The sequence below is a fragment of the Brassica napus genome, chromosome C7 (assembly GCF_020379485.1).
Source record: "Brassica napus cultivar Da-Ae chromosome C7, Da-Ae, whole genome shotgun sequence".
Lineage (NCBI taxonomy): Eukaryota > Viridiplantae > Streptophyta > Magnoliopsida > Brassicales > Brassicaceae > Brassica > Brassica napus.
In genome coordinates this window covers 21,108,394-21,131,301 of record NC_063450.1, presented here as the reverse complement: position 1 = coordinate 21,131,301, position 22,908 = coordinate 21,108,394, and the positions used below count along the sequence as shown (strand labels likewise).

At 36.0% G+C, this 22,908-nt stretch overlaps 2 protein-coding genes, 6 non-coding genes and 1 pseudogene across 8 annotated transcripts; 2 read left to right on the top strand and 7 right to left on the bottom strand.

The window, feature by feature from the left end:
- The first annotated feature begins 2,561 nt into the window (after nucleotides 1-2,561).
- BNAC07G09870D lies at nucleotides 2,562-3,810 on the top strand. Its single transcript, XM_013816924.3, has 2 exons — nucleotides 2,562-2,882; nucleotides 2,966-3,810. The coding sequence occupies exons 1-2, from the start codon at nucleotides 2,724-2,726 to the stop codon at nucleotides 3,563-3,565; spliced, it is 759 nt and encodes a 252-aa protein (XP_013672378.1). The 5' UTR covers nucleotides 2,562-2,723; the 3' UTR covers nucleotides 3,566-3,810.
- An 837-nt stretch (nucleotides 3,811-4,647) lies between these two features.
- On the bottom strand, nucleotides 4,648-4,736 carry LOC125591016. Its single transcript, XR_007327005.1, has one exon. It is a non-coding gene; the product is annotated as a small nucleolar RNA U31b (small nucleolar RNA).
- A 79-nt stretch (nucleotides 4,737-4,815) lies between these two features.
- On the bottom strand, nucleotides 4,816-4,901 carry LOC125591020. Its single transcript, XR_007327008.1, has one exon. It is a non-coding gene; the product is annotated as a small nucleolar RNA snoR4a (small nucleolar RNA).
- A 396-nt stretch (nucleotides 4,902-5,297) lies between these two features.
- On the bottom strand, nucleotides 5,298-5,386 carry LOC125590974. Its single transcript, XR_007326969.1, has one exon. It is a non-coding gene; the product is annotated as a small nucleolar RNA Z196/R39/R59 family (small nucleolar RNA).
- Nucleotides 5,387-5,412: 26 nt separating this feature from the next.
- Nucleotides 5,413-5,499, bottom strand: LOC125590971. Its single transcript, XR_007326967.1, has one exon. It is a non-coding gene; the product is annotated as a small nucleolar RNA Z195/SNORD33/SNORD32 family (small nucleolar RNA).
- Nucleotides 5,500-5,571: 72 nt separating this feature from the next.
- Nucleotides 5,572-5,658, bottom strand: LOC125591018. Its single transcript, XR_007327006.1, has one exon. It is a non-coding gene; the product is annotated as a small nucleolar RNA snoR4a (small nucleolar RNA).
- Nucleotides 5,659-5,705: 47 nt separating this feature from the next.
- LOC125591013 lies at nucleotides 5,706-5,794 on the bottom strand. The gene has a single exon (XR_007327002.1). It is a non-coding gene; the product is annotated as a small nucleolar RNA U31b (small nucleolar RNA).
- Nucleotides 5,795-5,983: 189 nt separating this feature from the next.
- Nucleotides 5,984-6,066, bottom strand: LOC125591017 (annotated as a pseudogene).
- A 9,821-nt stretch (nucleotides 6,067-15,887) lies between these two features.
- Nucleotides 15,888-16,231, top strand: LOC106374815 (auxin-responsive protein SAUR68-like). The gene has a single exon (XM_013814755.2). The coding sequence runs from the start codon at nucleotides 15,916-15,918 to the stop codon at nucleotides 16,198-16,200; it is 285 nt and encodes a 94-aa protein (XP_013670209.1). The 5' UTR covers nucleotides 15,888-15,915; the 3' UTR covers nucleotides 16,201-16,231.
- The last annotated feature ends 6,677 nt before the right edge of the window (nucleotides 16,232-22,908 follow it).

The following is a 22,908-nucleotide window of genomic DNA, read 5'->3' as shown; positions in this document are numbered from 1 at the left end:
TGGAAAATTTATTAAGTATTTCTTCTACAAACACATTTTGTTTGTCAGTAAATATTAAGTTGTGGTAATATATCACATTACATCTTCCATCATTTATAAAGTTTTAAAACATTTATCTTCTTATTTTAGAATTTAAAAACATTTTATGTTTCATAAAATTCGTTTTGTTTTGCTCATGTTAAAACAATAATATAAAAAGTACCTATGTAAAATGTATATGTATAGCACTTTAAAAAATATTCATGTAAAAAGTGCAGCTGTTATATATCTTATACTTAGTAATTCTTGGTAATATTCTAGTAGTAATATTTTGGCAAATTTTAAATTTTATTAGTAAAACCATGTTCAAATGAAATATTTTTTAGTAAAACCAATGATTTTATACAACGAGTATCATTAAGGAAGAGTATAACATAAACAATTTACCAAAAATAAGTATTTTTGATAGATTATTCTTACTATAGCATTACATTCACACAACAACCATGAAAGTTAATGAATCATTTTGGAAAAATGATAAATATTCCTACAACTACAGAAAATAATAATCTAAATAGTTTTAGTAGTCTTATTTACTATAAAGATAGTATACTAATAGATAATATATGAGTTATATATGCTAAATACACATCCTACTTGAAATATATAGGGGTTTTGGATTACACATAATAAAACCCATTAATCCTAGTATACCACGTTACACACAATAAATCCAGTAATTTTAGTATTCTGAGTTACACACAATAAAACCAATAATTGTAATAGTCCAAATTACACACGATGAAAACATAATAAAATTACGTACACATTCAAAAACCTGAACTAGTCCATTTTCAAACCACGGTCTCATACCTCTCCCTCCGCCATTTTTGCAATGATGATATCAATCATTCTTTTACTAATACTAATTCATTACAATACTACTATAAAATTTGTAAAAATCTATAAATTTATAATTGTCTGACATACAAAATTGGTAAAGTCTATAGATTTAGAATTGTTTGAAACCAATACCCTTAATGGAATCATTTAACTACAATGACCCAACTTACACTACCTGATACATCCGGATCCAACCCAAACCCAACTGGATCTAATAAAACCGTTTTTTTTTTTTGATAACTCTGGTATCTGGGCAGCCACAGTCCCAACTATCCCCCCGTAGGGGGTCCAGCGCCCCAGCGGAAGGGATGTTAAATCCGCTGTGGCCGGGGCTCGAAGTCGTGATGGCGGGCACCTCAGCCGAGGTTCCTTTACCACCAGACCACGAGGCCCGGTTAATATAACCGTTTTGTCTCGGTAAAGCTAGTAATTTGAGTAATACCCAAAAAAAATTTCGTTTACAAACTTATCTACTTTTTAGGATGATATTGTTTGATTAAACCACTATTATTATCTTCTATGACTATTTCAAATATATGTGGTAGGTAACTTATCTTTTTTTTTATAAGAGAGAAATAAACCCAAAGGCCAAAGAATACATTTTTAAAAATTATTTTTACCTCTCTTAATTTTCACTAAATCTTACATTATTAATATTATCTATGATATACACAGATATCATCAAAATCAGACATAATAAACCCATCAACCCCAAAAAACAGTTATAAAAATCATTTTCAGTCTCTCGAAATACCCATCAAATCTTACATTTTTTACCGTACACATGATGTATACTATGTTCTAATAATATTCCAGACAAAAATTCTTCAAAAACGGCCATAATGAACCTATTGACTTTTTTTACAAAAAAAAAAACCCATTAACTTAAAATCAGTTTTAAAAATCATTTTCAATCTCTCAAAATACTTATCAAATCTTACATTGTTTTACTTTATCCATGATGTATACTTTGTTTTAATAATTTTACATAAAAATTTTCTTCTGAAACGGTATAATAAACCCACCAACTCATAAACACATTTTTAAAAATCATTTTAAACCTCTGAAACACTCATCAAATCTTAAATCTTTTATTTTACTCATGATGTACACTTTGTTGTAGTGATATTCTAGAAACAAAATCTATAAAAACGGACATAATAAATCCACCAGTCCGTAAACACAGTCTTATAAATCGTTTTTAATCCCTTGAAATACCCATCATTTTTTGCATTAAATACAACATCTATGATGTACACTTTATTTTAATAATATTTCAGAACAAATTTTATCAAAAACAAATATATATTACCTATTTTTTGAAGCTTCAAATTTATCAATGGAAAAAGAACGATGATACGAAGCATGTGGAGAAGAGAGAGATGTAACCCATAATTCATTAATTTATTGAGGTGGAAGAAATATAATAAATAAATGAAAGGCTATTTTTGGAAGTACAAATACACGAGGGTAATGAGAATAGAGAGGGGATATTGAGAATGATTTTTTTTTCTAAGAAGAGCATATCGAGTTAAAGTCCGTATTAATTCCACGCAAAACGGTACCGTTTGATTGAGTGAAACAGCTAAGCCCGTGATAAGGCCCATTAGTCCCATTTTGCTTAGTTTTCGCGTTAAGCCCATATTGGGTCCGACTCCGGGTGGTGGTTGGATCAACTTAATTAGATGCGAAGAACATCCGAAAGGGTTTGACTTTTCCTTTGTTGTCTGGTTTCCGGCAATCATCATCAGATTCAGATCAGAGACATTTAAAAATTGAGAAAGTCAAAAAAAGGAAAGGTGAGATCTGAAGGAAGAAGATTGAGGGAGGAAGCAGATAACATGTCTGCGGTTGTTTGCGGCAGCAAGAGATCTCTTTTCGACGATTTGTCCTCCGCAACTTCCTCTCCTCCCCTCTCCAAGAAACTCCGTTCCTCTCGTTTCTCCTCCTCGCTTCTCCTCGATCACCTCGCCGCCATTTTCCCCGACATGGATAATCAGGTCAGCTTTTCCATCTCCAAAGTCTCCAACTTTCTATTTTGGGGTTTTTTGAAAAATTGTGACTTTTCTTGAGATTTTTTTAGACTCTTGAGCGAGCAATAGAGGAATGTGGAGATGATATTGATTCTGCTATTAGGTCTTTGAACCAGCTTCGTTTAGAATCCGCCAATCAGAATCCAGAACCATCTCTAGTCCAGGAACAAGCAAAAGTTGAAGTAGGAGGAGGAGGAGGATCAGAGAAGGAGCAAGTCTTGAACTTGGAAAGCACTGAGTGGGTTGAGTTCTTTGTCAGGGAGATGATGAGTGCTTCAAACATGAATGACGCCAAAGACCGTGCTTCAAGAGCACTAGAAGCTTTGGAGAAGTCCATCAAGGCTCGTGCTGGTGCTGACGCAGCGATGCGAAGCAGTCTCCAACAGGAGAACTCGATGCTGAAGCAGCAGTTAGAAGCTATGGTCCAGGAGAATAGTTTACTGAAAAGAGCCGTGGTGACGCAGCAGAAGCGCCAGAGAGAGACTGAAGATCAGAGTCAGGAGTTGCAGGGTTTGAGGCAGATGGTTAGTCAGTACCAGGAACAGCTGAGAACTCTGGAGGTTAACAACTATGCTCTCACGCTTCATCTGAAACAAGCTCAGCAGAATAATAGTTCGATCCCTGGCCGGTTCCATCCAGACGTGTTCTAATATTCCTTTCTCAGAGGAATGCTCAGAGACGTATTTCTAATTTGGTTTCCAGTGTTTGTTTTATGTTTCTTCTTCGCTGGCTATATTTATAAACTATACATGAATTCTGGAATGATTGATGAATGGCTATACTTGGGGAACAACAGTGTCTCTGAAGCAGTTACTTTGTATTCTTAGACAAGACTTTGAAACATACTCTCTGTAATGTAGTGTAATATGTACATATGGATTACGTTTCTGCGGCAGTGCTACATCTATTATATGAGAGTACACCTCTATGTTATTCTCCAGCAGCAAGGTCCTGAATGGTACTGAGCTTCATTCAATAAGGTTTGAGGAATCTTTCTTGAGTGCATGCTTTCAGCACCGCTCAAAGATATATGGGGTATGATAGATCCAACCGAACTCCACATTACTCTCTATTCCACTTCACCATTAACACTATGTTAGACGAACGTTTTCTCTTAATTACTAACAATACAAATTTTTTTTTTAAAAGGACTTGACTACTCTGTCCTCTTACAGTAACTGAAAACTGACATTAAGAGAAGAAGACATAAGAGCATACTTTTCGCATGTCATAGGGATGGCAATTTCTTTCCCAAGTAAAAAGGAAAGTAACAGATCTGATTACTAGAGATGCTGTACTGCCCCCTAAATGCATTATTTACTTTGTCCAATTTCACAGATTACATGGATACAAGCTAACATCCCTTCTTGAAGAAGAGCCAATCTAGATAGATTATGATGATCCCGAACTTAGCACTAAGGTCTTACTTGAGGTTTAACCAGCTGCGATGAGAGCATGACGTTTATCTTACCATTCAGATCGTTTGGCAGAATTTAAAATCCCCGAGAGAGTTGATATTCAATAAATTAACAAGATGATACTTCGTCAGAGGTCAGATGGTAGTGCATGTCTGATTGAGATTTGGAGACGTATGGTAATATTCATCCTCATTCCTCTATCCAAACACCAAAAGAAAACAGATCTGGGTAAGAGATTGACGAGAGAACATGGGAAATAACTTATTCTGCAGAAGCAGCTCAGACAAGAAACATCCAAGACTTAAATCTGTGAAGGATCAGGCAAAAACTAGTCAATCAACACAATACATCCACTGAAATGAATGCAAATAAGACTGGGGCGACAATTCCTTATTGCACTACCTTTAAAAGTAACGACTCAGAACATATAGATAGATACAAACAAGTAACAACACTTAAAATCAGGACTATATCATAGGTACGATCAGAAAACATGGCAAATCACTCACACTGCAGAAGCAGATCAGACTGGGTGTCACAAAACAAATATGCCAATTTCATCATTATCCATAACGCTACATTCTAAGACAAGGCAAGAAACGTACAAGGTGAAATCCATAAAAGTCAGGACCAAACCAAACAACGACAGGCTGTCATTTGTTAAGTAAGCAAATAGTGAATGAATAATAATCCATAAGAAGCCACTTCAGTCAAACCCAACTCATGATCCAAAACACACGAAAAAAAAGATATTATGAACCAAAAAGATAGACACACAAGGGTTTATTGAATGTAAACAGGTAAAAAGTAACAAGTAGCTTATGTGATTAAGCTAGCTGTGTCGCAAAGGCCTGCTCAGATTCAGTTTCTGCCTTTGAAAAACGAAATGTCCAACTATTTTTTTTTATAAATTTGGACATCAGATACCATAGGCAATTTAGATACAAAATAAAAGAGTAAAAACTGCAATCTCAGCCGAAAGATGGTGATCTAGTGATTAATAATCACGGGATTATCATTAAATATGGACGATATTATTCATCATTGATTGCAGTGAAACAAAATTAAAAAAAAAAAGAAAGAGGTCAGATGGTAGTGCATGTCTTTGAATCAACATAGTAATTCAGATTTGCAGACGTATGGTAATAGAGATCCTCATTCCTCTGATATACACACACGAACAAAAAATAAAGCACATCTTTGCAACAGAAAAACATAGTTTTTTTATCAATGAAATAGGATCAGAGAAGATGGCAAATCACTCACACTGCAGAAGCAGATCAGACTGGGTGTCACAAAACATTATATGCCTTTTCATCATATCCACAACACTACATCCTATAATAACATTACAAAAAAATTGAATTCGATTGAATCAGATGAAAATAGTCAATCACCATCTTGCATCCATCGCAATGGATGCAAATAAGACTGGGGCGACAATTTCATATCATCACTTTCTCCAAACCAAAATCAAAAGAAACACACTATAAGAACACCTACAAGACAGAGCTAGCAAAGTAATACAACACTAAGGATCAGATCTTTATCACAGAAAAGCTATCTATGAAACTGGATCAGAGAACATGGCAAATCAATCACACGACACAAGCAGATCAGACCACAAAACATCATGCCATCTAATCATAAGAATCAGACGAGAATAGTCAATCACCATGTTGTATCCATCGCAATGGATGCAAATAAGACTGGGGCGACAATAAATCATAGACGGACGGGGTTAGAGAAGAAACCCAATGATAAAGATCTTGAATTTGATAACCGACCGACATTGGAGATTTTGTTCGGCTTAGCTTTTAGGGCTTCGCCTTTATATAAAAACTCTGTTGGTTTAAGAGGGTAAGCTGTGACCGGTTCAATTCGATTCAGTTTGGTTTACTTTAATTTAACCGGTATTCCGAATTTCTCTTGGTTTAGAACACATATCTTTCTTTCACTCTTGTGTACATCATCAAAGATGAAAGAACTAACAATACTTATGCCTCATGTCTTCTCACCATCTATATGTTTAATTTAATTAAACATATAGATCCATAACTACTAAACAATACACGCAATATTCGAATTTCACCGATATAATCTTACCCTTTCTTATTTTGTTGGTTTCACAATAACACACGGTAAACAAAATATTCTATATATTAATGCAAACAAGAGATGCCTTGCGAGGGTGGTTATTGACTGAACAAGCACAAGATCTTATCATTAAGATTTTACTATTTTAGCATAATTTCGAAAACAATCGACAAAATATTACTTTCATTTATTTCGCCTAATATACCTTGCAAAATAAGCAAATATAATTCTTCTCAACTAGGGTTTTGTCTCTCCACTATATATTCTACCCGAGTTCAACTTCTATTCTACACATTCTTTTACGACTTACCTTACAAAAAAACATGTCTGCTAACAAAAGGTTTCATTTGATCAGCGATCTTAAACCCTTTAAGGATGTGTGGCGTGTTCAAGTGAAACTGATTCACTCATGGGTACAAAACCCACCTTATGCTGTTGAAACATTAGAAATTGTTTTAGCTGATCAAACTGTTAGTCTATAATCTTTGTATTTTTTTTTAATTATAATATAGTAGATGTTTATCTCTGATACAATCATTTGTTATTATTAGGGTGAAAAAGTTCAGTGCTCGTGCATGTTCTATAATCTTTGTATTTTTTAGAATTTTAATAAAGTAGATGTTTATTTCTGATACAATTATTTGAATGTATTAGGATGCTAAAGTTCAGTGCTCGTGCATGAGAACTCTCATTAAGCGAGTTCAACGTAACCTTACTCTTGGAAAATGACGTTGTTTTATTTTATAAGATGGAGTTACTCTAGGAAAGTGCATTTGTTTTTATTTGTTACAAGCTATATTGGATTTTGTCTTTCAAGAATTGAAATTTTATTTGTTTTTGGTATTGTTACATAAACATTGATTCCCAAGAATCCTTAAATGCATTATTATTCAACCAATACTATACAGTAAACTAAACTCTAACTCAACGATGTATTTTCTAATCCTATATGACTCTACAATTTTTCATCTAAAGTGATACCAATGGCATGTTCTGTTACCAATAACTTCAATCAACATTCATCAAACAATCTCCGGTTACCCTCCTAACTACCATTTTTCAGTTCAAAGCCTAATTACTATATTGTTAAGCTATTAAAAATGCACTAACTTGGATACAGATTGCATCATGTTTTGTCTCTCTCTCATGTCCTTCACCTCCTGACAAAGCTCTGGCTCTAAAGATGCCCATCAGACACCTGCTCACAAATATATGCATAGATAAAACATCTGACTATATGATAGACTTTAGATCTATGTAACTGAATAATACTCTTCTCTTATTGAATAACGAAGTACAAGATAGCTAGCTTTGTAGTATGATCTTGAACTACACTCTCATGGCGAGTTTCACTCTAGATCCTCAATTTCTTCACGATTGAGAAGTACAGACTCATGAAGTCCATAACAAACTACAACAAAGCATAAGCTCTTCAAGAATTACAGACTCCTCTTTATACTAACTCTCAGCTCAACTAACTGTTGTAACTGCAAATACTCTTCTCGAAATAGAAGCTTTCCCCTCCTTTCTTACTGTTCAAACTTCTTTACTTCTCAACACTCCTCTTCTGCTACTTCTTTTCCTCTCTTCTTACGATAGTAAACCTTCTTGAGCCTATCAATACTTCCCCCAACGAAATTCAGCTTGCCCTCAAGCTGGTACGAAGGAAAACAAACGCGGAACTCCTCCAATGACATCCACGAATCTTCAAGTGGTGACCTCTCACGCCAATGAACTAACAGTTCCATCTCTCCCTTCGATCCATAATGTTTTCCAATACCTCCTCCGGTTCCAAAGGTTCCTCTGCTGCAACAATAGCTCCTGGTGGTAAAGCGGTACTCTGTTCCTGTTGACCCAACGCCAATTTCAACTGAGAGATATGAAATACAGGATGAACACGGGCCTTGTCAGGTAAGAGTAGCTTATAAGCGGTCATCCCCACTCTCGCAATGATCTTATACGGTCCATAATATTTAGCAGCTAGTTTTTGCCAGAAACGTCTTGCTACTGTTTTCTGTCTGTAAGGCTGCAGCTTCAGGTAAACCATATCACCTTCCTTGAACTCAACATCCCTCCTTGACTTATCGGCCTGCTGCTTCATAATCTCCTGTGCACGTAATAGATTCTGCTTCAAGTCGTCTAGCATCTCATCACGTTCACGTAAAGCAACATCAAGCTCAAAATTAGCCGTAGAACCATGTTCAAAGCGTAACAAGGGAGGAGGATCTCGGCCATAGAGGACTTTGAACGGAGTTGTTTGTAAGGACTTGTGGTATGTGGTACAATACCACAACTCTGCCCATGCCAAGTAAGCATGCCAAGACCGCGGATGAGAAGAACTGAAGCACCTCAAATATGTTTCCAAACATCGATTTAAAACTTCAGACTGATCATCTGTTTGCGGAGGAAAAGCTGTACTATACTTCAGTGTAGTCCCAGCTAGACGAACCGCTTCCGTCCAAAATGAGCTTAAGAAAATCCTATCTCTGTCAGATACAATGCTCTTCGGAAATCCGTGCAAACGAACGATCTCAGATACAAACCTCTTTGCCACATCTAACGCCGTAAAGGGATGTTTTAAACTCACAAAATGCACAAATTTGCTCAAGCGATCAATCACCACTAAGATCACATTGAAGCCATTCGATGTCGTAAGACCTTCAATGAAATCCATATTGATGTCTTCCCACACACGATCAGGAATAGGTAGAGGCTGAAGTAATCCCGCAGGTGAGGGTGTAGAATTTTTATGCGTCTGGCACACGCTACAGGAAGCAACATACACTTGAATCTGCTTGAACATTCCCTTCCAAAAGAACGAGCACTGCACACGTTTAACCGTCTTTAACACTCCTGAGTGACCACCAAATTTGCTGTCATTTGCCTCATGTAGAATCACAGGGATGAAGCGTGATGATTTCGGAATAACCAGGCGATGCTTCGACCACAATCTTCCTTCAATCACTTGATACTTCTTAGACTGTAAATTACCTGCTTGAATCTTCTTAATAGTCTCTTGTAACGTTGTACCTTCCATAATCTCCTTGAATAGATCTTCCCATTGTAGGACTGTTGGAACCGTTAAAGATAGTAACAATGTAGAAACTGACATTGACCGTGACAAACCGTCAGCTGCCTTGTTCTCCAGTCCCGGTTTGTAGAATATCTCAAAATCAAACCCCAAAATCTTTGTTAACCATTTCTGATATTCAAGATTCACCTCCTTCTGTTCCAACAAAAACTTGAGACTACGTTGATCTGTATGGACCTAAAATTTCCTGCCCAAAAGATAATGTTTTCATTTACGTATAGCCATCACAATTGCCATGAGCTCCCTCTCATAAGCTGGTTTTAACTGTTCCCGTGGCGTCAAGGCATGACTAAAAACGCTATTTGCATCACTACTGCTCCCAAGCCAAACCCTGATGCATCTGACTCAATAACAAATGTTTTGTTAAAATCCGGAAAGGCTAATACAGGGGCATGAACCATAGCATACTTCAGTTTGTTGAACGCTTCTTGTGCTTCTTGTGACCATAAAAACTGATCTTTCTTCAATAACACTGTCAGTGGTCGACCAATACTGCCATAGTCTCGGATGAACTTTCGATAGTACCCTGTCAAACCCAAAAACCCACGTAGTCGTTTCACTGTCTTCGGTTCTGGCCATTCTTGCATAGCACTGATCTTTGCAGAGTCTGTTGCTACCCCCTCAACCGATATCATGTGACCAAAATACTCCTCTGACGGCACACCGAAAGAACATTTCTTATGATTCGCGAACAACCTCTGTTCTCTCAAGACTTGTAACACTAACCGCAAATGTTCTTCATGAGACTAATGATCCTTGCTGTAGATCAGAATATCGTCAAAGAACACCAAGACAAATTTACGGAGGAAGGGTTTAAAAACTTTGTTCATCAATGCTTGGAAGGTCGCCGGTGCGTTAGTTAAGCCAAACAGCATTACTAAGAATTCGTAGTGACCTTCCACTGTTCTGAACGCGGTTTTAGGGATGTCTTCTTCCATTATTCTGATTTGATGATAACTAGAACGGAGATCCAGTTTTGAAAACACAGATGCCCCATGGAGTTCATCCAAAAGTTGATCAATAACCGGTATAGGATACTTGTCCAGCACCGTAGCTCTGTTGAGGGACCTGTAATCAACGCAAAAACGAAGAGAACCGTCCTTCTTTTTGACAAGTAACACCGGGCTAGAGAAAGGGCTAGTACTTGGTCGAATAATACCAGACACTAGCATATCGTTCACCATCTGTTCCATTGCCACTTTGCTGGCATGTGGGTACCGATAAGGTCGAACAGATACTGCAGTAACTCCTGGTTTCAACGTAATTGCGTGTTCATTTCCTCTGAGTGGAGGTAATGAAGTTGGAATCGCAAAGACGTCTCCAAATTCTTAGAGTAGCAGTGAGAACTTTGGTGAAATATCTGGAGTCGACGATGTAGCAGTAGAAGTAGCAAGCAACACTTCTCTTCCTGACTTGCTAGCTCTAAATACCTGTTTCAATGACTTGAAGGAGAACTTGGTGCAATGTAGGGTCTTCTCCCCAAACAATTTCACCTTGCTCCCATTATAGACAAACGAAAGGACCTACTCCTTCCAGTCCACTTCGCACTTGCCTAAGGTTTCAAGCCACTGAATACCAAGTATCACATCGACGTTTCCCAGTTCTAGAGAGATGAATTCACTTATGAAGTTGGTTTTGTTTAACTGGAAAGTGACTGCTTGGCAAGTTCCCACAGCGTTCACAGTCACTCCGTTTCCCAAAAACACGTTCATGCAGTTATCTGCAGAAACTTTCAATCGCAGCTTGTCCACAACCTCGGGTGAGATGAAATTATGGGATGCTCCGCTATCGAGCATGACTATCACCTCTTGATTGCATATGTATCCCCTCATCTTAGTTGTCTTTGGGGATTGAATGCCCAAGTACGAGTTAAGCGACAATGTGTGTAGAACTTGTTGGTCTTGCTTATTCTGTAGCTTTTCTTCTTCCTTTGAATCAATAACCTCAAGCTCTAATCCATTGATCACCGTTAACACTCGTAATTGGCGATTCGGACACTCCATCCTAGGAGCTGGAGTCCAAGGTGCTTGACATCTAAAGCAGACCTTGTCTTTTCTCATGCGATCGAGCTCTGTATCCGAAAATTGTAACCTTGGTCTCGTGTTGGCACGTTGAGGAGGAATGTTTTCTTTCTTATCTCCTGGAATGCTTTTCACATTCTCTCCTGTTGGTTTATTGTAATAGTTGCCATCACGAGCATTGTTAGAATGACGTTGAGATGCTTTGTGTCCTTCACTACCAGTCGCAGAACTAACCACTTTACAGAAGGTTGTACTCTCAATACCGCCAGTTTGTGATCAATCAAGCTTACTGGCTCCTTCATGCGGATCACCTCTTTCATTTCTGACTTCAGGCCGTTGAAGAACACCTTAATCAAGTTCTTTTCATCGATCCCTGTCACTTGATTCCTCAAAGCCTCAAATTCATTGACGTAATCCACAATGTCTCCTTCTTGCTGTAAACAGAACAACCTTGCAGCTGGATCATTATCAATTGGACCCCCAAATCTGTCTAACATTCTCCTTGTGAATTCTTCCCAATTCGCAAACGGATCACTGATAATCTCCTCCATTAAACCACTGCAACACTGGACCTTCTAAACTCAATGATACCAGATACAACTTCTTCTCTTCATTGTAGTTTCCATACCTGAAAAATCTCTCAACACGAGATATCCAATCGAATGGCAATGGACCAGAGAATACAGGCATTTCAATTTTCCGCAGCAACTTATCACGATTCACAAGAGTTCCTTGTATTCCCCGATAACCTAGCTGAGTTGGAGATCTTTCCGGTTCAGAGATCATGATTGGTACCTGATCAACACGAGGTTGTGAAGGTGAGGCAATCTCTTTCCCAGGTCATTGGTTGAAGACTGCTGTATCTTCTAGTTGAGTCTATAGATTCGTGATATCAGTCATCTTCTTCTCCAATGTCTCGAATCTTGTAGTTGATTCGACGCCTATCGCTTCGATCTTCTTTTCCACGGACTCGACCTTCGTAGTCATCGAATCTAACCTCGTCGTCGTCGATCGATCGCTCCGAGCCATCGTATCGTAACGGAGCTTCATCATATCCCTATCGTCTTGAATCCGCTGGAGATCCATCGATTTTGTTGGCTCTGCAACTGTCGCCTTCTCTCGATCACTCCCATTCCTCGTCTCTACCATCGCTCTTCTGAATTGGTGATTTCGACCAGTTTCGCCGCACCAGTGATAGACTTTAGATCTAGGTAACTGAATAATACTCTTCTCTTATTGAATAACGAAGTACAAGATAGCTAGCTTTGTAGTATGATCTTGAGCTACACTCTCATGGCGAGTTTCACTCTAGATCCTCAATCTCATCACGATTGAGAAGTACATACTCATAACGTCCATAACAAACTACAACAAAGCATAAGCTCTTCAAGAATTACAGACTCCTCTTTATACTAACTCTCAGCTCAACTAACTGTTGTAACTGCAAATACTCTTCTCGAAATAGAAGCTTTCCCCTCCTTTCTTACTGTTCGAACTTCTTTACTTCTCAACACTCCTCTTCTGCTACTTCTTTTCCTCTCTTCTTATGATAGTAAACCTTCTTGAGCCTATCACTATAATCTAGAAACTAAAGATCTAACTCTACTATAAGATAATTCAAAAAAACTGTAGTCATATACTTATTTGTCTACCGCAAAGCTTCGGTAGGAATTTGCTTCATGACCATCAGTATATAATAATTTATTTTGTTCTGTTAAATGAAAAACAAAGATTAGTTAACAGTTGCTATTTTACAAATATAAAATATTCCAATGAATTTAACCAAGCACGATCCAATTCTAATTGCTTCTGGTGTTCTTCGTACATTTTCAAATCATTCCATTATTTGGTTGTTAAAAAATAAATATTAAGTGGTAGTTATAGATCAAAAACAATTATGTGAGATTAGATTTACCTTTTTGTTTTAAAGATGGAACTACTGCCTACAAAATCTTTAAAATATAATATAAATTCACTTGGAGAGATCGTAAGAGATGAAGTCGTCGGTGGATCTAGCAAGTTTGAAGATCTGATTGTTCCATGTCTAATATCTCCAAATCACTGTAAGATCTGCAAGTTCAATGAATCAATATATATCTAAACAAAAAACTTAATTAAAGTACTTGATTAGGGTTACAGTTGATAACCTTGCATTAGCTCTTCTGATGGAATTAAATTTCTCGATCATCTATCTTTATAAGAATTACTTCGAGGTGCACAATCGAGTACATTTTTGTTTCTTCTCATAGAGGAAGTTAGAGAGATCGCAGAAGATAGAGAGAGATAAGAGAACATCAATAGTTTGTTATTCCCGAGTTTCCAAAAAAATGTTTTACTGTTTCCCGGAAAAAAAAAATCTGTTACACATGAGCTTTTTAAATTATGGGCCTTTTTCAAATCTAAATGACCAAATAGTTATCTATTTAACACAATTTGAAGCTTCTAATTAAATTTTAACTATTTCAATATTATTCATAAATTTTAAAAGTTCGTTTACAAATCTTAAACAAAATTTAAATATGTTATTTTTTCATAGCTGTTGAATAAATAAATTTCCAAAAAAAAAATATACCTTATTTATCTATTTCATATATCATACTATAATTATATATTTCATCATATTTTAATGGTTGTCAATTGAAATATGGCCCAACTTAAATTATATTATCCAAGTTCGGTTTTTCATTTTTTTAAAAGTTTACCTCACATATATTTTTGAATTACCTCAATTTTGTTGTCACAGTGTGCTCAAATTATGTTTCAGCAATATTTGTATTATGTGATGTTTTTTTAATCATTTGTATTATAATTTTGATACATTATTTAATGGTGTAAAAATTTAATTACATTACGTAAACAGAAAAAAACACCCGCCCGCGGGCGGGTCCTGATCTAGTCTTTCTTTCACTCTTGTGTACATCATCAAAGATGAAAGAACTAACAATACTTATGCCTCATGTCTTCTCACCATCTATATGTTTAATTTAATTAACAATTTGTTTGTAGATATGGATGGCTTGCCTACTTGTGACCCTTATGACCACTGACAAGAACAAGAGAAGCATGTCTGTGCCTGGTGTTGCTTTGCCTCTAACCTTCTTATAGTTTCTATCCTTTTATATAATGCAACTAGATGACTTTCCGCGATATCGCATAATAATATCATCTAAATATTACTTATGGTAAATAAGTTTGTATATATTTAAATTTTATAATCATTTTGATAAATTAATTTGTTGATAAGAAATGGATAGAGAACTTGTGACTGGCTGATAATAGAAGAATAACATTAAATTTTATTACACTATATAAATCATCTTAACACATGCATCTCATAATTATAAAAAAAAGTAACAATTAAAAAGAAAAACTACAATATATGAGTTGTTAAAAAAAAAAGGAAGATTACTTAAATAATATAATGGGATGTAAATTCTCTTCCCATGTGAATCGAAGTTTTTGGTGGTAGAAAAGGGTGATAACAAGATTGATACTCGGCGAAATCGAGTCTAAACGCAAGAGATTCGAGAATAGAGGAATCGAGGGATTTAGGGCTCACGAGTCGGGAAAGGGGCTTTCAATAAAAGGGGGTCTTTTTTAATCTTTGTTTATGAATGTTTTTTTTAATAGTCACCTTTTCTAATGTATTTCTAATTTTTAATTTACTTCATTTAATAGGGTATTTTGGACTTTATATTACGTTTCATTTCTTTCTTCGTCTTTGTATGTTATTCTAGTCATTACGCAAGAAATATGTGTTATTATAAGTAACTAAGTTTGATATCATCTAAATATTACTTGTGGTAAATAAGTTTGTATATATTAAAAATTTATAATAATTTTGATAAATTAATTTGTTGATAAGAAATCGATAGAGAACTTGTGACTGACTGATAATGGAAGAATAACATTAAATTTTATTACATTATATTAATCATCTTAACACATGCATCTCATAATTATAAAAAAAAAAAGAAGAAGTAAAAATTAAAAAGAAAAACCACAATATATGAGTTGTGACATATATCTAGTATTTATTTCAAATTCAGAAAATAGTAAGTTTGAAAAGATTCTATTATATTAAAGATTGGATCAAGTAAAATATTTAGATTTCTTATCTTATTCCTTATTTCTAATTATTTTATAAAGTTTAAATAATTGTATACATTTATATTGATGACTAATTAATCAAAATCATAACAACATGACAAATAAACAAAATTACCTAAAATCATGGATATCATGACAAGTAAGAAAATTCACTTCTCAAATAATAGTATAGACAACGCTTATACCATTACTCATCAATCACAACTTGCAAAATAATATATTATTTTCTTTCCAAATTAGAGAATATTTTCCTCGAGAAAAGAATGATGAACACAAAGAAGCTAATCAAGATGGTCAAGAAGTGGCAACAAAGAGCAAACTTAAGCAGGGAAATAATCTCATTCCATAGATCAACTACTAGCAGCTCAACCTTTGTAAAGAAGGGTTGTTTTGTGGTTTACATGACTGATAAAGTCCGATATGCTTTTCTGTTATGTTACATGAGCAGCTCTATTTTTCAAGAACTCTTTAATATATCTGAAGAAGAGTTCGGCCTCCCGACCGGTGGAAAATTTTACCATTCGATTCAACTTGCTTGGAATATCTAATCAAATTGACCGAAATACGAATTGATAGATGTTGATTCAAGTTACCTTTAACGATGACAAAATCTTGAAAGGTTGTGTGAAGAATTACTGCTTTGATGTGGATATTGCCATCATGAAGCCGAATCAAGAGCAAACTACATCGATTTTCTCCAAAGTTTAACTTAGTATTTTCATCACAATTTATCAATGAGATTGAGCTTTGTCTTTTTCTTCTCTTGTACTTCTACACAGATCTATGTCTTTTGGTATAATTGATATTACGTGTATACACACACCAATTAACCTTATGTACACACTACCACAATCGAATGGTATGTCGATGTAGCACTTTAGGATCGAATCCACAGAGACCAACAATTTCACTTTATCTTTATTGGATTAATATTAAGCTAAAACAATAAGGGGGTTTCAAGACTAAGGTATCGTAACAAGCAAGTAAGAGATTGGTTTAAGGTTTTCAGATGATTAAGAATGCTAGCCTAGGGTGGTTTCATCGGGTGTCAAACAGTTGTGAGCCAAACAATTATTCAAGTTCAATTAAAAGCAAGTCTAGAACTCTTAACACACAAATAGATCAGCCCACTATCGTGGAGCTTCACCTTTTGTCAATCGATCTCAGATCTATACTGTCGTTTGGACTGAGACGCGATGACAAACATTAAGATCAAGTTCGATATGTTCACAAAACACCCTAACATCTACTTTCGCTGGTTAGGGATGCAATGCTCATTCATTCAATGTCTAGCAACCTATAACACTTTTGATGAATAGATTAAACATGTGATCAGATGCTAAATGACCAGTTTAACACAAGCAGTAAGTGTTGCAATGAATGAAGACAATCGATTTATAACTTATTCATTTTTAGCCCACAGATCTAACATCCTAGTCTAAGCAAGTTGACTACTCAGCCATGAAGCAAGAAAACACAAAGATTGAAAATGAAAAATACATCACTGCAATTATAAAAGAAATAGAGATAGGGTTCAGGGGGTTCTTCTCTAAGGGGAGATAGAGATCCTTCTCCTTTTACAAAGTATGAAATCGCAACAATGGAATTCTAGGGTCTTGTTTCTTCTCAAAAAACTAGCGTATAAAATAAATAGAAAGAGAAAAAAAGATATATGGAAGCCACATGCGGCTAGGAGAAAAAAAATGGATGATTAGGGAAAATCCCGAAATAACTTGTAGTTTCCTTAAAAATCCCTGCCGCTGGAACATGCACTCGAGCGCTCCGCTCGATCGGGAACAGCCATAAGACTGTTCTGCGTGAAAATCACCAAATTGCACTCTTTTACTCAAACTGGTCCATCCTCCATCCAAACCAGCTCCAGACCTGAATGACTCGAAAATGACTAGGAAGACTCGATAAATACTTGAAAAACAATTAGAAAACATATATACAAGATGTCAAAAAACACCATATATCAATAATCTTGTAACTAACGTTTCATATTAATTATTATAATTTATTTGATTATCATTCTTAAACCAGATCCTAATTTCTTGTACTTCAGTTGTATAGACCAAACTGCCTACAAAGTAACATACATGGAAACATCCGTGGAAGACATACCCTCTTGAGTCTAGTTCAAACTGACTGTGTCACAAATAAAATAAGTTCAATACTATCTCTCTGGTTAATTAATTTCGAGCTGAAATTGTCAAACCTATCTTTTTCACACTTCAAATATTTTTTTTAACTTATGTACCAAATTAGTCTTCAAATTATGATCTTTTTAAACTTTCCACCTTTTTCACTTAGGTTCTTTCAAATTTTTTAGATTTCACATTAGAGAAATTATAATTCCAAATTACATCAATATATATTTGATATTTCAGTTGGCGAAAAATATTTGTCTTCGGCAAATCAGTTGTTGAGGGGGTAGTAAATCAATCATGCCTAGTTGGTTGATCGTTTTTCTTTGTAATAAGAGAGATTTCTCATGCAAACTTTTTTATTCCTTATACCATTTATAAAAAAAATACCCGGTGGGTCTACTAGCACTTTCACTAGTAGATTTTGTACATGTGATTGATGTACAAATCATTAAACAGACTTTAAAATAGTTAACCTAGTAGTACTTTCAGAAAACAACTACAACATCAATTTTCATGTGGCATGACTAACCCCAAATGAATATGCTGGGACGTCAAACACTAATGTGATTATAGACAATTAGTTTAGATATGGGAACTTAATTAATTTATAAATAAGTTCCAGGCCCGAATTGAAGATGTATGCCCAAATACAAACTTAGGCCCAAAACCGTCTCTACATTAGGGTTTTAAGTTTTATCAGATTGTTGGTTTTCTTTTTGCTCTATGTCTCCAAAGCTTTAGGAAGAGATGATTTCACCTTTTTTTGCTCTCTGGTGCTTCAGTTGCCATCAAACATCTCTGTGCGTTATCTGTACATTCATTATTCCTCATTTTGTTAATATTTATCTATATTTAGAGATCTGATGTTTGTCTTCGTTAGTATGACATGCATGTTGGTTTTGAAGGGTTTCTCTGAGTCTCCGGCCATTCAGCAGTGAAGCAGGGATCTTATTTTTTTGTTGACAAGTGTTTATGGCAACAACCAATCACATGGAAGTGAGTTTTCTATAGACAACATGAGCACAATACTAACATGTGCTCATGTTGTTTTGAATAATGATAAACACACTAGCTATGTCTCTCTTACAACAAAAAGCTTATGGGGTAATAAATATCCATGTGCGTATGTTATGTTTTCTTAATATTGTGTGAATGTGATTGAATATTGATTTTCATATCTCATTTTGTCTTTGACTTTTGTAGGTTGAAATTACCTTTAAAAATGGTCGAGTCTTTAGATGATTGGTGACAAAATATTGTTTTAGTTTGGATCTAACTGTTGTTAAGCGCTGAAAGTTGAAGATGGAGCTAAACCAAATTTTCCACAACTTGGATTTGGAATATGTAGCAATGTTGGGCAAGGTGATTTTGCCTTAACCTTCGGATCTCCATAATTTCTACACCGATCAGTATCTTTAGGTGTAATAAGGTAAATATAATTTTTATAATTTGCTGGATTATTATTCTTAAATAAATTAACTATTTTCTTGCTTTGCAGTTATATTGACAGAACCTCTGAGGAAGCTGAGTACTACTGGAAATCATATGTAAAAGGCCAACCACATAGACATTACTTTCAGACTGATTGTACCATAACTAAGATAACCAGAAATTTGATTCTCTGTTTAATAATTCTTTAATAGATAATTGTTTAATTCTCTATTTTTTCTGTCACGTCTCTAATAGATAACTGTCTAATTCTCTTATTTCTGTCGGTCACATCTCTAATAGATTTTTTTTTTTTTTTCATCGAACGGCCATTCTATTACTCAAGCTTGAGGTGGTCTGGGTAACCAGACCGGAATAGAACAACCAATGAAAAGTAACTCCCTATGGAAGGATCTAGCATTCTTAGCTAAAAAGTCTGAAAATTGGTTTCTCGCTCGTGGAACATGAGTGATGCTAAACTCCGGGAAGCATATCCGTAGCGTCTCTATCCTCTCCAATTCCGTCGCAAAGCTAGGCCACGCATGAGGATCATCTAACATTGCGATCAGCTCCTTACAATCCGTCCCAAAGCGCTGGCATGTTGAGTGCTGTAGCATATTCTCCATTGCCCACCGTAGCGCTTCTACTTCCGAATGCAAGGCTGATTCACGTCGAGGAAGATTCTTCATCCCCATGAGCTGAGTATTTCCCGTATTGTCCATCCAAACCCATCCAAGTCCACTGAAGTTGGCAGATGTTGTCCAAGATCCATCCAGCAAGCAAATATTACCCAAGCTTATGACTTGAGGGTTCTCTATATTAGTCTCTTGTACCATAGGTTGTGCCACATCGTTCGCAGCAAACCAGGCCTGACATTCACTCTCTGCATAGCGGACTAACTCCAAAGGATCTCTATCTATCCCCTTGAATAGTTTATCATTCCTAGCTTTCCAGATATACCAAATTATCCAGGAAAAAGGATCTCTGTCTTGTTCCGGCTCAATAATAGAGTTTTTTCTCCAGAATAGGTAGTCCATATTGGCGTAGACACTTGGTAGTGGAAATACCTCATGGCTTGTTGGGGTTGTCGATAAGGTCCAAGCTTGTAGCGCTGGCGGGCATTCAAAGATAGCATGTGTGACTGATTCATCCAAATCTCCGCTTCTTGGGCAGTAGTTATCACATCGCATATTACGTCTTGCTAAATTCCTTGTTACTGCAACATGCCCAGTCAATAACTGCCAAATAAGATGACATATTTTCGTAGGCGCTTTTAACTTCCAAGCAAAAGCTTGAAGCTTAGTAATACTCGGTTCCAATATCTCCTGTGCTTCCGCCGTCTTCAATAAATTCTGGGCCACCCAATATCCAGATTTAACCGAGTATTGGCCATTCCTTGTGTAGCTCCAGCAAAAAGTATCGCGCCGGTGAGATGAACTGATGGCCAAACTCCTTATAAGCGGTATGTCCTCGGGATTTACATAATTCTCCAATAATCCAACATCCCAATCCTTCCCTATCTGATCAATGAGATCGCTTACTCTCATGTTAGGATGCATTACTGGTGCCACAGGGACAGCCGGCCTCGCTGGGATCGTTGGGATCCACGGATCCTCCCACACCTTTACTTCATAACCTGAGTGTATCTTCTGTCTGATTCCCAGCAATAACAACTTCCTTGCAGCAGAAATGTTAGTCCACACATAAGATGAGCATCTCTAATAGATTATTATCTGCCTGTGACATCAAAAGTATTTAATTCTCTATTTGTTATGTCATACCTCAAATAGACAGCATAATAGTCATGAACGGATTTCTTTGCTTACGTAGTCAATTGGTATCACAAATTCTAGACATGGCATGTCCAATAGTGTCCATAAAGGAATTCCAATCAATTTACCAGTGATATCAATAATTGTCTTGGTTTTTTCCATGTGTGACAGGGAAGCTATGGTGGAGCAATTGTCGATATCACTAGGAAAGTGATTGGAATTCTTTCTGGGCACTATTGGACATGCCAGATCTAGGATTTGTGATATTAATTGACTACGCTAAGGAGTTTGTTCATAACTATTATGCTAGGCATGGAGGTGGGTCCGATGGAGGTGGGCGCTTTCTCTCCGGAAAGGTTTATCTTAACTAACGACTCACTAAGTAATTCTATCTAATAATTTGTTTGAAAAATATCTAAAGCTTGTCGTATATTTTTGGGATCTTATATCATACTTTATGGTTGATAACTCGGTGAAAGTCTTTTGAATTCTTATATAGTTAAAAAACATTTTTTGGACCGCTTAATTCTCTTTATCTCTTTAAATGGTTTGTGCATGGAATAAGACATTTGTGTAATCCAAAACTTACAAATGATTTGTCAAGTTAGCAGAGTGTGTGTTCTTACACTTCTTTCAAATTTGTTTGAATTTCAAATTTAGGACATTTGTCAAGTTAACAAACTCATTTTACTCCATATGAGACTGAATATTCCGTTCTAAATATTCATACATTGTTACTCCATATATATTTACCACAATTTTATATACCAAATGGGAATTAGAAAGGAATATTCATCTATATTATTTAAATTGAAGTACCTTATGGAATTGTTTGGAAAAATGGATAGCAGTATAAATGAAAATTATTTGGAAACATGGATAGCAATATAAAAAAGAAGTATAGTGTCATTTTATTAATTTTTTTAGTATAATTACATTAATTGTCTTTCCATATGGATATATGAGACCCCGTCAGCTTTTGTTGCTGGTAGACAGATTACAGATAATATCATGATAGCTCAGGAGATGTTTCACGCTTTGAGAACTAAACCGGGAGGACGGGTTAAACGAATGGCCATAAAAACTGATATGAGCAAATCATACGATAGAATGGAGTGGTCATTCATTGAGGCAGTCATGAGAAAGATGGGTTTTTCAGAAATATGGATTGAATGGATTATGCGATGCATCACCTCAGTCAAGTATAAAGTCCTCATGAATGGAGAACCAAGGGGAAACATTGTCTCTAGGAGAGGTTTACGGCAAGGAGATCCTTTGTCTCCTTTCATATTTATTCTATGCACGGAAGCGCTCGTTAGCCTTTCTTAATCAAGCAGAGAATCAAGAGAAGATAACGGGGATGCGAGTCGCACGTGCTAGCCTCTCGGTATCACACCTTCTCTTTGCTGATGATAGCATTTTCTTCTGTAAGGCGGAGCCCCGTGAATGTGAAGAAGTTATGAAAGTAGTCAGGAAATATGGGAAAGCATCAGGTCAATGTATTAATTTTGACAAATCCTCATTACTCTTTGGTAAAAGGATTCCAGCGAATGATAGACAGTAGATCAAAAATACTCTGGGTATACAAAACGAAGGTGAAATGGGCTCCTACTTAGGAATCCCATAGGACATCAGTGGATCAAAGTGTAAACTATTTGCTTTCTTAAAGGAGAAGCTCTTACACAGAGAGAATGGCTGGACTGGTAGATGGCTGTCTAAGGGAGGAAAGGAGGTTTTAATTAAATCTATCTTGTTAGCTCTTCCAACCTATGTCATGTCCAGCTTCCTGCTTCCATTGGAAATATGTGAGAACCTAACAAGTGTCATTGCACAATTCTGGTGGAGCTCGAATCCACCAAAAAGAGGAATATATTGGGTAAAATGGGAAAAAATGTGTGCACCTCGA